At 34.1% G+C, this 17,413-nt stretch overlaps 1 protein-coding gene across 11 annotated transcripts in view; it reads right to left on the reverse strand.

The window, feature by feature from the left end:
* Positions 1 to 17,413, reverse strand: part of LOC112057699 (glutamate-gated chloride channel) — a 49,477-nt gene that overhangs the window by 19,994 nt on the left and 12,070 nt on the right. For 4 of the 11 annotated variants that reach the window (XM_024098216.2, XM_024098213.2, XM_024098209.2 and 1 more), the window contains exons 2-6: positions 17,005 to 17,079; positions 12,476 to 12,588; positions 5,075 to 5,145; positions 2,549 to 2,618; positions 1,287 to 1,523 (exon numbers count right to left, since the gene is read on the reverse strand). In XM_024098216.2, the coding sequence (XP_023953984.1) occupies positions 1,287 to 1,523; positions 2,549 to 2,618; positions 5,075 to 5,145; positions 12,476 to 12,588; positions 17,005 to 17,072 (559 nt within the window). In that variant the 5' untranslated portion in view covers positions 17,073 to 17,079. Of the gene's footprint in view, positions 1 to 1,286; positions 1,524 to 2,548; positions 2,619 to 5,074; positions 5,146 to 5,806; positions 5,875 to 7,855; positions 7,921 to 8,174; positions 8,240 to 12,475; positions 12,589 to 17,004; positions 17,080 to 17,413 lie in introns of all 11 variants that reach the window. The other 7 variants (XM_024098217.2, XM_052888341.1, XM_024098212.2 and 4 more) reach the window with 3 other exon arrangements.

Consider the following 17,413-nt stretch of genomic DNA (forward strand, 5'->3'; position numbering starts at 1 on the left):
TAACCTGATTGAGAGAAGTAGAAGCCAGACTGAGTGTTGCCGTAACGCGTTACGATATGACAGGTTTAGCATTCCATAAGAAGTTATCACTTGCACCGGAAAGCGCAGTGTTGGTCGCCCCCCCACTAGGTGGACCGACGACATCAAGCGGGTTGCAGGAAGCCGCTGGATGCTGGCGGCTCGAGACCGTTGTGCTTGGAGGTCCATGCAAGAGGCCTATGTCCAGCAGTGGACGTCTGTCGGCTGATAAGCTAAGGTAAGGTAATGAGTCCTCAGAGTAGGCAGTACATTTTTGGATCTATGAAATGGCGGTTCTAACTCTATAGTTACCTACCGTACTTATCTATGGTAAGAGCATATGCAGACAAACTTTCAGCCTTGCTAAAATAAGGTATGTCTAACTATCGCAGGCCCTCGTTCTACAGTGAACGTAATGCGTCTCCCAAGGTAACGCTTCGATGTTTATACAAAAGTTAAAATAAGCAGTTAACGTAACCGTGGTTTGTATTTAACGAACTCAATATTTTTTTCTTTTTATAGAGTATGTACCTACTAGTGTGAGTTTACTTTGAAGTCAATTAATTACTGAGAGTATCTACTAGCTGACATGGAAAAGTTTGCAATAGATATAATTATTATTTTCACAAAATTATTAATTGCGTATTTTATTATTGTTAACATCACATAAATTCATATCAATACATACGTAATTAAATAAAGTGTCAGTTTTTGATTTTAAAGTAACTGCGTTTATTTTCAAGTGTTTAAAGATATTTACACGATACTAAAACATAATCAAGCTTTTATTAAAATTTCGTTTGTTTAGGCTAATGTCAGAAAAAGCGGAACCGTTTTTAATGGGACCTTTACTGGAAGATAGAGGTTATGGAGCAACATAAGCTACTTTTTATCCCGAAAAATACATGGTTTCCGCAGGATTTTTCAAGCGTACAAATTTGCAGGCGGTATTTATATTTAATTAAATAAATTATGATCAATTATCATTTATCAACTTTAACAATTAGGTAATTAATTGTTAAAGTTAAATTAAAATTATCAAAAATTAATTGTTTAAACTTTCATAACTTTTGAATATCTCAAAATAAATTTCAATTATAATATTCAATATTAAAATGAAAAAAATAATATTCAATATTATCTATAACGAACAAAATACCTACCTACTAACCACAAAAGACCGGCATTTGAAAGGTTTTTTATCAATATAACTAGCAGACAGAGAAATACTCGATGTTTTGTTAGCTTACTTGATGTCCTATACTCACAGCTGGCCATCCTCAAGGAGCACGTCTGCTTATCCAGCGGGTACAGCTTCAGGTTCATGGGGCACGAGAGAGTCAACGAGATACGGATGCTGTACAGCACGTTCCCGTTGGGGAAGATCCTGATGTACACGTTGGGCATGATGATGTTGTGAAAGTGACCCTCCTTCTCGTTGGAGAAGAAGAGATCGGGCATCCATACTCTGTTGGCCTCCGTCAGGGTCAGGTATTTGAGACGACCTGGTTGGAAGATATTTTTTCAACCGTTAGACGTAGTACACTAATGTTATGCTTCTTCCAAGTAAGCCCGCTTTTTTTATTCTTTACAAGTTAGCCCTTGACTACAATCTCACCTGATGGTAAGTGATGATGCAATCTAAGATGGAAGCGGGTTAACTTGTTAGGAGGAGGATGAAAATCCACACTCCTTTCGGTTTTTACATGACATCGTACAAGAACGCTGAATCACTTGGTACGTCTTTGTCGGTAGGGTAACTAGCCACGGTCGAAGCCTCCCACCAGCCAGACCTGGACCAATTAAGAAAACCTCAATCAGCCCAGCCGGGGATCGAACCCAGGACCTCCGTCATGTAAATCCACCGCGCATACCAAGATGCACCTTAGACTGCATCATCACTTAACGTCAGCTGAGATCGCAATCGAGGGCTAACTAAAAAATAGATTTCCTGCTATTTCTAAGTAATTGGTATTAAGTAGGGAAGATATTGATCAACCTAGTTTTTAAATGGTATGTCTGTGTGTGTATGTACGAGGATGTATATAATCCTCTCATATTTTTTTAAAGGCTAAACCAATTTGAGTAAAATAAGTATCATGTGAAATCGCTTCACTAAACTTAGATTCTCTAAAAGGTTGACACTAGTAGGACCAGTATGTTTTGAGGAATTTCAAAAACAAAAATTTTAAAAATTTGTTTTTTTTTGGAAATTCTTGAGGCCATAGATAAAACTAACTTAAATATGACGCTGTAAGCGAAATTTTGAATACATTGTATTCAAAATTAGAAGGAATCAACCGTTTAACTAACTTTTCATAATTTTTTAAAAACATCGAGAATAGTGCTTCCGATTCAAAGTAATGCTAAATCTCATAAATATAACTGTAGATGACAATACATTATAATTATAATTGTAGTACAAGTTAGCTAGCAAATTCATAGTAACACGAATTAGTGTAATCAAATCGAAAAAAATCGAGTATGTTTATGAGATAGGTATTATAATATGATCAATGGAAAAATATACCTCCCAAGTTGTTGAACTTGAGTCTTTCATCTAACCATTGCTCCCTGAAGGTCAGTTGAACCGAATATTCCTGAAAACATTTTAAACTGTCAGAACAAAACACGCATGATTAGAAATCCTTTAGGAAATAATCAAAAAAGAAAATTGTATGCTTGTAATATAGTTTCCATTTATTTGACAAATATATCAAATGTTAATTGTTATTTTGATTAATCCCAAAAGGAGACACTATATCTATGGTTGCTGTATTCAAAACAACTCTTCATTCTATTGGCAATTATTACTTTTGGTAAAACTCTAAGAAGCTATCATGGGTTTGCAGGGTTTTGTTGTTGATTTTGTCGCCGATAAAATTTATTTCTTTTTCTGTTACGACATTTTATTTTACACTAGCGGCAAAATCGGGGATTCATTTAAAATTGTAAATGCTGATTCGTGATCGAGAAAAGACAACACAAGTCTACAAACTTGCTCATTATTTTGAAAAAAAAAATATTAGATTTTGTACCAGTAATTAATTATTTCATAAACACTAGATCCGATTCGCCAATTGCATTCAGATTAACTGAATAAAATTTTAAAATTAACTTAAGTTCAAACACCAATAACAATGTTTGAAAACAAGTCGATGTCGAAGGTTCTTTAATGATTGATTTGATAAAAAAAAAAGTTGAACATTTAGATCCCTCGACATCAAAAGAGCAAGTCAAATGAATTGTCGTGACACTGAAAGCTTGCTACGATATAAATATTCATGCTCTGGGAAGTTAGCTTTTGGAATCTCTTGAATTTTAAGCAAAAGCCCGTTGTCGAGATGAAGATTTAACTTTTTAAATCTAATACTGAATTTACTAATACAAACACGTAAAGAAGATGTTATAATATGCGCATTGAAGTCACTTTAGCAAATAATGGTAATCACGTTGGTAGAGCATCGAAATACGTAGACATTGATTGATGCCGACAATATCATCACAATGGATCACTTACTTACCTTATTGGACAGGAGCCAGACTGGAGTTGTATATTAAGTGTGTGAGCATGTGTTTGATAATACTAAGAATAACGTTGATGATACATGAGTGATACAAATCGATTTTGTTATTTGTATATCAGGAGAGTTACCCAAAAGCTAACTGAAATATTATATCGATATATAAGTATGTGTAAACATCATTGTCTATTGAGAAATTGTGCATAATTCGATAACACTACAATCTAATGTGTACTGTTGAACAATAAAGGGTGGCTGATGTATTTCATGTACTAGTAAGTTTTATATCGATATAGGTATTGCAACAGATCATGCCTCGCATTCCGTAAGCAAGCACAACGTTGAAACCAACTCACCAATTAGCATTCGTCGGTGGAATGCTTGACAATACCTTCATGCAGGCTCAAGGACCAGTTTAACTAGATCTACGGTACGGTAATACTAGCTTCAGGGCGAGGGTCACATATTGCGGTCGGGTGGTCAGCCACCGATCGGAAGCACGAAGCCGAGTGCGGACGCGACGTCAGTTCCCGTTACATTCATAACTTTTACACAACACAAATTCACATGAACAAGACAATATCAATTATGTCACAGTCAACGTACACGACCAAAATAGTTTTTATGTTGTATAATATTTTTTCAAAGAAATAAACAATGCATGACAATAAAATAAAAATGAAGCACGATATAAAAATCAAATTAAAACTGATCAAACAAATCAAAATTATGAGATGATTGTTAGTAGGTGCGGGCCGCGTTTACCCCTGTGACCTATACGGAAGCGTGTTCATATTGTACATTTTCTGTTACGGGTTATCGCTATTTTACATCCAATTGAATGGGTAATTGGTTAGTGCTGTATACCGGAAGCAATTAAAATTTGTGCTCTTATCTACGTATTTATGCCAATATCCATCGGGTGTTTTTACAGGAAGTATCAGAGTGCCCTCTAAACATAAATAAATGGTATTTTATAAAAAATATACTTACAAAATCAAAAAATTAAATAAAATAGAAATAAAGAAAAAATAAATACTGCAGAAATTAATAAAATAGTTGAAAGAAATTAACAAAAAAGTATAATAATTGTAATTATCTTACCAAATGGGGAGAAAGAAATTTAATTTTCTATTAGAACACGGGATACGCGGCTCCGCACCGCAATGTTATTATATATTATTTATAAGTTTTAACACAATGTTAATTTAACTAAAAAACACTTAGGGGAGATAAATGTGCAAAAAATAAGTACAAAATTAAAAACAAGGGGAAAAATAAAAACAAATAACAAAACATTAAAAATCACGAACACATATTATCGAAATACGATTACGATAGCTTGAGAATGTTCAGCACAGTGCATTATTGCCAGATATCCACTTGGTTATGGCCAGTTTTAGTATAAACAAAGCTTCTATTGTATTAACTTTTGTTTGTAATTTACGTTCAAAAACAAATGAAGCTTTGTTTTATAATAAAAATGTCATTTATAACATCGTTTGGTTAATTGGTTATGTGCAACCACTCACCATTTTGTAATCGTCTATTTTGCTGATGGATCGTAGATACAGGTTGACGCGAACTAACGTTGGGCCATCGCCTTAGTGAGAAAAAAACACTTATTTAATTTTAATGAACCGTTTTTATATGAGACTATGTTAACATACTTTAGACCCAATCCGTTATTGACACCGAGAAAATTAGACGCAAGTGAATGGCAAAATGTTATATGTTAAGATATTGAATGAGATGGAACTGATTCTACGGAAAAAATAACTAAATCTAAAATATGTCCAGTCCATTTCATTACGAATGATGAAATATCAGCTTTGTGAATTACATAGAGTCAACCACTCTCAAAGTATGAAGAAGCTTACATTTGTTTAGATTCCGAAAAATCTAACAAAAAAATAAATCGATGGAAAGTGGTGTGCAAAATGAAAACCTTCCAAGAATTTATTTTTTACATTCCGTACCTGCGCATGTCAAATTGTAAAGCTATTATTAGGGAAGGCAGCGCGCGCGTCTAAAAACGATTTTGGTCGTCAACACCAAAGGGAAGAAGAGAAAAAATAATAAAGGAAAAAAATATATAAAATTAATTTTGTACATTTAATTGGGTAAATCTCTCCTCACAGAGACGGAGTGAATTGCCCATTCATTTGACTTGATGATTAGAAATAAAAACCGTTTTATAGAAGAAAAACAATCTCATACATTATCTTAATCTAGATGCATGGTCCAGTCGGTCGTTGACTTACCATAGTGACGTCATCGATTTTGGATATACTTCGGACAAATATATTGACGCTCACTACCGCTGGCCCATCTAAGTACAGCAAAATATATGGTTGATATAACATTACAAAAAAACTAAACCCTAGTGGAGCAAACATTTTAAGTCACGCGGTGCCGACTCTGAAAACCACACTTTTCTAATATACTCACCTTTTGACTCTGTAAATTGTATGTACAAATCCTATCTGGTACTTCTAATGTCGATCAAATTGTAAACTTATCATAATATAATAAAAAATTGTGGTGACTGTGAAAATAAAATACTAAAATAACAGGGGAAGAAAAATAGCTTTCGGCTTGTTAATAGGAATTTGTGTTAGTGTTCAGGATTAGGAAATTCAATAAACTATCTATGACTAATTTTAAAATCAGTATTTTCTCCAAGCCGTTTCAAAAAAAAATATTATTTATGTACATTGTTTTTCAGGACCTCGGTCTCTTTTTGGGTTTGCTATACTATTTTTGTAGTTCTATACAGATGTCAACTACCTTAACTATACAACTTGAAAGTGCTGTATTTACAAAAGCTATGTGTATATTCAATTGTGATTATTCGTTTTAATATTCATGATCGTGTGTTTCTATGGCCTTGGAAGGGATCAGAATTAAGCTAGGCTTAAGGCTAAAATCGGCAGTTTTTCGAAATGAATATTTCATATTTGCATAAACCTTGTACTAAATATGATTGTTTCTATACCAGTTAATAAATATTCGCAATTAATATCTATTGTTTTATTTTTAAAAAGTTAAACGTACTGTCATTCCGAAAGATAATAACCAAGTATTAATAAATAATTTTCATCAGATAGTGCAGTTAAATAGAATGATTTTAATCAGTTCAAATTAAGTGATCACGAACGATAGAAAATAGCTTTTATCGCGTGCTTTAGTATTGATTTTTATATTCGTTTTACAGTTTCATATTTATTAGAATAGTGCAGTGGCATACGTGATTCGAAACTCAGCAAATGATAACAAAGGACATGTAGGTAATCTCGATAAATACGATAATTCAACATACGCAATGTTACAATGTATCTAGCGAGTCTTCTTGCAGCGAATAACATTACTTGCCTTTAGACTATTAATATAAAAATGTTTAGCAGAAAATCGTGACACGCCCGCACTCGTGCGGGTACAAAACAGCGTTTTCTATCATTCCACCAGGCCGTAATATGAGTTCAAAATACTCACATCACACGACTTTCTAGACATAATATTTTTCTAAATATCGTAATGGCCAATTCGTTTTTAATGTCTAATAACATAAGAACCGACTTCAAAATAAAGGAATTTTATTGAATTCACATTTATAGCTATATTTAAAATAGAAATAGATTCCTTGTTTGAAGGCGGTTGTATATTTTTTTGTCTAATTGAGATGGGTGGAATAATAATCCATTGGATCCTCAGGTTGTGAGAGACTTATGTCTTGGAAGTCGTCAAAAACACTCAAAACCACTGTCAGGCATAAGGATTTAAAAAGACACAGGATGCCTACGGGATGCCCCTTACCATAGAGTTACAAATATCAGTAATTACTTGCAACGCTACTCTATAGAGTATTTCTACAAATAATTACTTAACTCGTCAAAAGTATTCTCACTTCTTCTTGAACTCCTCGACATATTTACAAAGAAAAATGCGTTAAAATATATAGATATAATTTATATTTATTCACAATACCTACAACACTAACGTTTAAGGAATTATATAAAAATATTAATCACCAGTATTAATAACTAGCACATGGTAAGGGCTGAAGCGGTTTTATTGTATGACATCTCACTTGTAAAATGTATCATAAATACATTATTTATTTACACAACCTTTTTTTCAGCACTTTGCATTAATGTTAACTCATTTAAACGACATTTATGAACTTTAACATTAATGTTAAATCATATAAATGTCGTTTATAACTTAAAATCGTGAGATTTCACACAAAACATTTCAAATAAGCTGTACGACGGTCGACCACTATTCTCTTTGGAATTTTAACACTTACTAACCATCTTAATGTCGCTTATTGTTGTAATACTTCGGACGAACAGGTTAATATTAACAATAGCCGGACCTGTCGAAAGAGGTCAAATTACCAGAAACACTATACCGCGAATTTTTCACAATAGAGACCCCAAAGCGACTAAAATCCGAATGGAATTTCCGAACCTCACTCTTGGCTATTAATTGAGTTTTAACATTAATGTTAAATCGTATAAATGTCATTTATAAATTATTAACAAAACGTGAGATTTCACACAAAATATTTCAAACAAGCTCTACGATGGTCTGATGACTATTCTCGTTGAAATGTTAAAACTTACTAACCATCTTTACGTCGTTTATAGTTGTAATAGTTCTGACGAACAGGTTAATATTTACAACTGCCGGACCTGTCAAAAGAGGTCAGATTACCTGCAGTTCTTGTGGTTTCCGAACGTCACACAAGATCTAAATGTTGGCAACATTGATGCACTCACAACTGACAGCTTCCCCGGAACACAAACGTTCTAAATTCAATAATCGGTAAATTGGTACATAGAGCGACACCCTTGCGACTCTATCACTATTTAGACTTATTTTTTCTGATGATTATTTGATTTTTTAAATCATTTCTTTTATTTCATATGACATCTAAGAATTACAATGTCACTGACATCTATCTTGCCTAATTAACTAGTTTCCAACTGTTTCTACAAGTCTGTCACTCCTGGTACATGTTGAAGATGTAAATGTTAAAAAAGTAGTTATTAATTCTTTCACAGAAAACTCCATTCCGTTATCGAAGAGTGTAGTTTTCTTGGGCATCATCAATTTTTTGCACAGAAAAAAGAGATCGTTTAAATACCCTGTAAACTGTTTTCACAAGAACCAAGCTTTAGTAGTTACTCATTGCATTTGACCTATCTAACAAATAATCACTAGACATTTTATAATGCACAAGTGTATGTGCGAATACAAGTGCACTCTCTATTCCTTCAGAAGGGACAGTAGGTGCGCCGAAACGATTAAGCTTATATAACTGTTTCATGAAAACATTTCTACAAGATAATACATTCTAGTGAACGACCTGATCTGGTCAACTATTATTTCTATCAATTTATTTTTAACAGGTTTAAGTACTTAATTTAGTTTGTTGTTTTGGTTAGTGTAAATAATTGTATATGTTATAAATGAATAAATAATCTAAAATCTGAAAATTCTAGTCAACAAGATTCTAGACCAAAAGTTACTTAGATACTTGTAAAATAAAGTTGCTAAAATATTACCAATAACTAGTTCGATTTGAAATGACCTAGGTATAAAAATTTAGCAAATTTTACATTTGCCAGTGCTATGAATTTAATTCTCTGCTCGTTCTGGCAACTTAGAAATATTTTAGGCTCTATTAGAAAGAATCAATCATCCTATTATCTCAAAACTAAGTATGAACGTTGATTGTTTTCTTTGTGTTTTACTAATTATGCCATAATTAAGTAATCATTAGTTTTGTTAGAGTTTTTTTTGTAATAACACTACCTACTTTATTATTAATATCCAAACAACTAGGTATGAATACCTACATCGTAGTAATTTCGAAGGTCATAAACCTTTTTGTAACAATTCAGTCCACATAAACCTTTGTATATTAAATGTAATGAATGAATCCATTTCCTCTATTAACAATTTAACATCGGTCGGGTAAATATTTTCATTTCTTTCAATATGACTTAGCAAGTTTGCTAGTAGAAAAAATTGCATTTACCTACTAGGTGAAAGTCATTGGACAGTGTTTTCCTTGTAAAAAATAAAATTGCATTTACGTGGAATGTTATTGCAGTGTTAAATTAAAAACAAACGCGCAAGTTTACGTTATTTGAAAAAGGATATAATTTATTTAATCGTTAATTGTACTGAGATTTTGTACCCCAGATATTATAGAAACTGATTTATCTGTAGGTTCTTGCAGATAAATCGGTACTACTAGTACACGTAAATTCATGAATACTATGATGCAATATTAAAATGAAAGTAGTATATAATAAAGTTATCATACTTCAAAAGTGTTTTTTTAGTCTGTTTGAAGTTAAAATAAAATCAAACCAAATTGCTTATTATACTGATGCAGTATACAAAGGTCTTGAAAATAATTATAATATTATTAAAGTGTGCCTGTATCGCGTTAATGTTGACGGTGAAAGGTGATTCGAATGCCTCCAAACATTCTAGTAATTAAATTAAAAAAAACGTTTATCCTAAAAACAGACATACTTCAGTCGGTAATGACCTAATTACTTTGCAGTAGGTAGCTCAAAAACTTAAGCCCGACTAGATCCTGAAAAATCAGAAAACACCCTCTAAAAGTCTATCAAACGCCTATCAAACAAGTATATATGATCATTTGATATGTAGACAGGTGTTTAACAATAATAAGTTTATTAAGTAAACAAAAACTATACTTATTTATAATTTGTTTTGATGTATTTTTAATACCTACACGTTTTAGTATGATCGTTATCACCAAGGGAAGAGAAAAGCTTTACAGTACTCAAAAACTAAAACCTGACTAGATCCTAAAAATTCAGAAAACCTATCAAACAAGCAAATATGATCATTAAATATGTAGACAGGTGTTTCAATAATAATAAGTCTATTAAATAAACAAAAACAATACTTATTTATAATTTGTTTTGATGTATTTTTAATACCTACACATTTTAGTATGATCGTTATCACCAAGGGAAGAGAAAAGCTTTAAGGCAAAAGCTGCTTCACCGTAGTCGAGAAAAAAATGTTACTATGAAACAAAACAAAGTAAAAAAGACTGAAATACATTTAATTTGTTACAATAAATCTGTCTGCATAAGAAATAAACTATGAAACCTGCACAGTATTCGTGTCGTACATGTTTTATAAAGAATAAATATTTCCACGATCCGTAGGCGCACACAGCACTTTACCAAATTGCTCTTCCGCCAGTTAAGAACTATTTTTTACTCAGCTCTAATGACGGCGTCCGTTGAACTGAGGTTGGCTCGAAAACACATCGTTATTATTAAAAAAAAATATTAACAAGCGTTTTTTTTTTTAATTTTGCCTTACAAAGCTTAGATGAAAAATATTTTGATAAGAAATAAACTTATAAAACTTTATTAAATTATAAGCTTGGCGTTCTACAAGGAGGCACTCCAGTTCCACTACTTATCGTTTTATGCATAAATGGAATAAATGCGTACTATGCATCGTAATCGCTGTTTTTTGAGTTAATAAGCTCAAAAATTTGATAGTTAAGATTTTGCAAAGTGGGCGAGGCTATATCGTGGGTGGATAAAGCAGATATCGCCAAAATAGAAGATATATGTAATACTGTTTATGATAGTATTGTATTTTAAACTGCTGTTGTTAAATTATCGTAGATTTATAAATGTATTCTAGAAGATTTAGAAGTGTAACCTTTTTATAGTGCAGAGACGAGACGTGCTTTATAGTGGCTCCGCTGTGAGATTTTGAGTAAAAGAACCCATAAATCTGGAGTTAGTGTTAATATGACAAACCGTATCAGATCTCAAATATATGTTATAAGGGTAATTTAACAAGTATTTTAGTAAATTTAACAAGTATTTATTTAAGCATCATGTATAAATGACAATTTTGATACATTCTTTGTACACGTGGTTAAGGATTAAATAATTAGTGAAATACAATTGATATAAGATGAGGATTAAAAATGCGTTATAAAGCCCTATAGCTTAGGCTTCTATTACGAATATATAGTTACGTAAATAGTAGTAAGTAATGGAGTTCTTATTTTTCATAAGGATATTGTCACATTACACTAACTCCAGAGTAGAGTTTTTACACAAAAAGTTACAAACGAGACCACGATCGGTTGTAAAAGAGCCATATACAGAAGGATATAAAACCTTTAAAAGATTATCTGTATATCGAAGCAGGTAGAACGGAACTTGTTTATATGAAACTATGTTTAAAAATACTTGTACAAATTAACTTCAGTAACATAACAATGGGACCCAAGGAACAAGCTCAGAAGAACCAATTTACTCTGCTATATTTCGGTGAAGCAGATAGTCAGAACGTTTTGTTCAGCAAAATTCTTTAAAACATAATCTAATGAAAGCTTCTGCGAGAGTTCGTTTTTAGTATTTAATGATCACAATGAAGTATTACACAAATTGTATACTTTTATTGTTTGTATAGATTACCTTTACTCTCATTAGATAAAACTATTTGATTAAAAATTTCTAGTAACAGTCAAATTTTAAACTGTGAATCAAGGACAACCATAACCATATAAACAACGGCTTTACTTCACGGCTTCACAAATTGTTGTCAAGACACCTAAAGTATTGACGTTGGTGTTGCCTGGGGAATGGAGCTGACGTATGTGTGGGCTGCATTTACAAATTGGTTCTATGTCTTATCAGGGAGACAGAATCAAGACCGGGAACAACAGAAAAACCTGGAACAGTTCCGTTTTAACAACTTAACTTTACAGATAAACCTGTGATATTATATCCTTCTATATAGTGCTCTTTAATTGCAAATTGCAATCCAATATCGTATGTGGTAGCCATAGGGCCGTTATAATTTACAGTGTAATGGAGTAGAGTGATGACAGTATCACTTACCAGTTCCATTGATACCGGAGGGCCTGATGCGAGCGTCGTATCGCCCCGGACCAAGGATCTGGTCCAGAATCTGTTTCTCCTTTTCTCTGAAGTTTATCTTCGCGTTCATACATCTGTATCAAATTTAATATATGTCAATATTTTTTTTTTTGGGATTTGACCACGCGTTTGGTAATGATCTCTTCATCTGTGGTCTATGATGAAAGTTGGGACACGCTAGCATAGAATATAAGATAATATATAGGTACCTGCTGACCTATTTCCTATTTTGGTCTCAGTTATCAACCAATCAAAACAAATCAACAAATCAATAGACAAACAAATGTCATCTACATACTATGATACAAATTACAAATGTCATCCGGTGCTTCTGGCGGATATTATAAAGCATAGATACTCTGTCATATGTAGATGACATTTTGTCAACCGATTTGCTGTCCACTTCAATAGGTTGATAATAAAGACCAAAATAGTGAACAGGCCAGCTGTTTACTTTTGTTTTAAAGATACCCAAATTGTCAGAATCATGAAACACAGACTTATTTTGAGTCGAAATCCTATCCGCGACTGAAAATAATAGATTTACCTAATTGAATAAATAAATAAAAATATATTTTTATTTATTTAAAAATGTATTGACTTTGAAGTAGAAAAGAAATAACTTCTTGAATATAAATAGACAGCAAAGTGATTCTATAAGTTTTCTACCTTTTGAATCTTAGCTCACACATTTCTATGCCTATAAAATAACTTTTATGCGCCGAATTAGACCAGCAGGGTTATTATGTAACTCGGTGTACCATTCGAGTAATCAGTCACTACATCGTTTTTCATTGTATTTTTGTTTTTGCAATCATAACATTGTGTTTTCAACGAAATGAGACAATAAACGTAATTTTACGTAAAGTAACATAAGTCTAGTAGTGGTATTAGCAGGTAATGACGTTATTTTAACGAAAAACTGTTATTTACGTAATTTTGTTGAAATATTCATGTTAGACAATAGTTAAAACAAAAGATTATTGCCAATTGATGACAAATGACAAGTTATATTCATAGAAACAAACTATAACATAACTATAATAGACTAGCTGACGCCGCGCGGTTTCACCCGCGTGGTTCCCGTTCCCGTGAGAATACAGGGATAATATGTAGAATATAGCCTTTCTCGATAAATGGGCTATCTAACACTTAAAGAAGTTTTCAAATCGGTCCAGTAGTTCCTGAGATTAGCGCGTTCAATCAATCAAACAAACAAACAAACTCGACAGCTTTATATTATGTATTAGTATAGTTAATCACAACAACGAAAATACGACTAAAATCGGTGTAATAACTCATTGTTTGAATGGTACACTGAGATACATAATAAGACCGCAGACCATAATTTAGTCAGGCTCAAATTGCTTAACCGATTTCATTACACCGTGGCATTCTTCCAATAAATGACCAAATGGTTGACACAGTCGTAAACAGTTGTAATAACTGGACGATGTCTTGACATAACAGAGCGAGGTGAAAATAGAGAATAATACCGTTGGTGCATTCCACACAAATTTAGCCACCCAGTTAGATTATTTTTAGCACTATTATCTAGCGATAAACACGCCGTCGATACAACTGCGTTCTCGTCCATTGAAATGCCGATGTCTGAGATTTAGGAGACTAATAAGATCTACTTTAACCCCTAGTGACCAAGTGCGGAAAAGAAAGGAAGAAAGAAGAAGAAGCAGAAGAAGAAGATCTACTTTACAACATGGTCGTCCGCGTCAACTCCTTTCGATTAGGAGACAGAAAAGAACTGGCGAAGTGCGGAAAATAAAGAAAGAAAGAAGAAGAAGAAGATCTACTTTACAACATGGTCGTCCGCGTCAACTACTTTCGATTATGAGGCAGAAAAGATCTCCTTACACAATAATGTATAATCACTACTTCATCGATCTCCAGTTTTCTTTACTTCATTATTGAATCAGAATTTCAGCTTGTAGTAACTTGGGAAGTTCGTTAATGACAACCCCATAATATGCGGGTGACGGGAGGAGAGGGACTGCGCGGGTATGAAGTCGTGCGCGCGGAGCAACCCTACCCCCATTGCTACAGCCGATGGACACAACTGCTGATTACAGATTTGTTATAAGAACTACCAAGCACCACGTGGCTAAAGGATTTATGAACTGTATAGATCTATGACAAAGAGAATATAATTTTGGCGCCAAACTGATAAAATACTCGTAAGAGGTACATATCCGTACTATAATATACAAGGCCAAAAACTGAATTGGATGAAATTGGATCTGGAAGTAGAACATAGAGTAACTTTACTTACTTTTAATCTCAGAAAAATAATGGTGCCCGCAGGATTTGTAAAAAAAGGTAACTATATAAAGAAGTATGTGTCGTTTATCTGTCAGTTGTTTGTTTGTGGACATCTGTCAGTTAACGATCTCTGAGCCAACACGCGTTTTAAAGTTTATTTAATTCAATTCTCAAGTTTATTCAGTTGCAACCCTTGAGCTGATCTAGTCAGTTTAGCAGTGAGTGAGGGAATTGAGTGAGTGAGTTATCTGTATAGTCCGGCCATTGCATTGTTAGTTACTTGTCTGGAAGCCAACTGGAGCGGAGAAGGGGAGCATTGACTAGTTGTAAAGGGATCCCTCAACCCTACTGATATCGGTTGCAAGTCCGAGATCCGCTCGTCTTATATCGTCATTACTTCCTGCTAATACACAATAAAGTGGATAACTCGGACGCACTGTCGCGATGTGCCTTGTCGGTTCGAGAACCAGGCAAGTTGCTTCGGTCGTGTCGTAAGCGACCTTTTTTCGCTATCAAGTCGTTCCGTACGCAATATGCTCGAAATGCCCCAACTAATCGGGTACTGTCGATGCTCAATTCGTTGATTGCTCAGCGCCAAGATCTAGATATTTTTGATATAAAACTTCATGTATTTATTGATATTGTAAACAGCTGTGAATTTTAATTTTAATTTTATAGAAATATGCAATTTATGTGTTTGTATTGTATAGTGATTATACTGTAATTTGTTTATCTGTTATATTGTTATATTGTAAGTCTGTACTTTGTATGCATTTTGGCTTAGCTGTAAGCATACTAAGGATATATAATAAATAAATAAATAAATATAGTATCAGCGGTATAACTGTAGAAGTAGTAAAGTGATCATTCCGGTAATGATTGATAGTGTTGCTTTGTGTATTTACCATCCCTGACGTAAAGTGTACAACCTAGTCAAGACATACCACGATAGTAGTGCGGAATATACGATACGACACGATATCGCGATATTTAGCCCGTGATATTTAGTATTCTCCGTTATACATATAAATCAAAGACAAAGAAGAAAAATTCGAATTTCGAAAATTAAATAAACGGTAAATGCGAACGGGAGGTTCGCATTTACCGTGCCGGTGGGTAGACGTATAAGATTTATATCACTTGCATATTTAAATGGCGGATTAATTTATTTGCTGTCTAGAGTTCAAATAGTATGCGAACTATTATAAGACTGTAACGGTAAGCGCCATCCAGCTACTATTTTTGACGGCCTCCGTAACGCAGGTGTATGCGCGGTGGATTTACAAGACGGAGGTCCTGGGTTCGATCCCCGGCTGGGCCGATTGAGGTTTTTTTAATTAGTCCAGGTCTGGCTGGTGCGACATTTGGTTGCACGTTTAACCCGAGAAAAAAAAGAGATTGCTCTTTTTAACTAAACTCTATGGGCAGTTTTTTATGTTTTTTCTGAAAACACCAGATATGTTTAGTTTACACTTTACTATATTACGAGGACGTACGTTTCTATTATTAATATTATAAAGCTGAAGAGTTTGTTTGTTTGCTTGAACGCGTTAATCTCAGGAACTACTGGTCCGATTTGTAAAATTCTTTCAGTGTTAGATAGCCCATTTATCGAGGAAGACTATAAGCTATATATTATCCCCGTATTCCTACGAGAACGGAAACCACGCTAGTGAAACCGCGCGACGTCAGCTAGTCATCCATATGGCTGACTAGCGGACGCCCACGAATTCGTCTGCGTGGAATTTAGTTTTACACAAATCCCTCAGGAACCATGAATTTTTCCTGGATAAAAAGTAGCTTATGTGTTAATCCAGGTTATAATATATCTCAATACTAAATTTCAGCTAATTCGGTTTAGTAGTCGAGGCGTGAATGAGTAAATTGGATTTGGATAAAAAAACCGTGGATTTTTTCAGGATAAAAAGTAACCTATCTGATAATCCAGAGTAAAATCTATTCTCATTCCAAATTTCAGCCAAATCGCTTCAGTAGTAGCGGCGTTAAAGAGTAATAAACATCCAAACAAACATACATCCAAACATCCATACAAACTTTCACGTTTATAATATTAGTAGGATACGGCGTTAGCTGCACCCCTGGTGGTGAGTGTTTCCATATATCTCCTACAAGTAGAGAGCTGTAGTCAGCCGTTATGCCACTGGTCAAGGGTTCCCACAACAACAACATCTAGTGACAGATAGAGAACTTACCCTGCGAGCTGCAGAATGTAGAGCGCTAGTAGAATGAGGAGGGAGCATGATGGCCGAGAGATGTCCATCCTCCGTCTGCAACAGACCATATTTTACATGACATGAATATACAAACATATGAATATATGGGCGGGGCACATAGTTCGAAGAGCCGTTGGACGTTGGGGTCCCTAGGTGCTAGAATGGCGACCCCTCGCAAGGTGGACTGAGGAGATCAAGCGAATCGCAAGTATTCGCTGGATGCAGGCTCAGGATCGTGATGTTTGGAAGTCCCTACAAAAGGCCTATGTCCTGCAATGGATTACCTACATCGTGCGGGTTCTGGGCTCTTCCTGTGACAAAGAGAAAGTCTCTAAGCAAAGCCAAAGAGCCCGGGACATATAAACCGCCCCCCGAATGTAGGGTTAAA

Source organism: Bicyclus anynana, chromosome 22 (assembly GCF_947172395.1).
Source record: "Bicyclus anynana chromosome 22, ilBicAnyn1.1, whole genome shotgun sequence".
In the NCBI taxonomy this organism is placed as follows: Eukaryota; Metazoa; Arthropoda; class Insecta; order Lepidoptera; family Nymphalidae; genus Bicyclus; species Bicyclus anynana.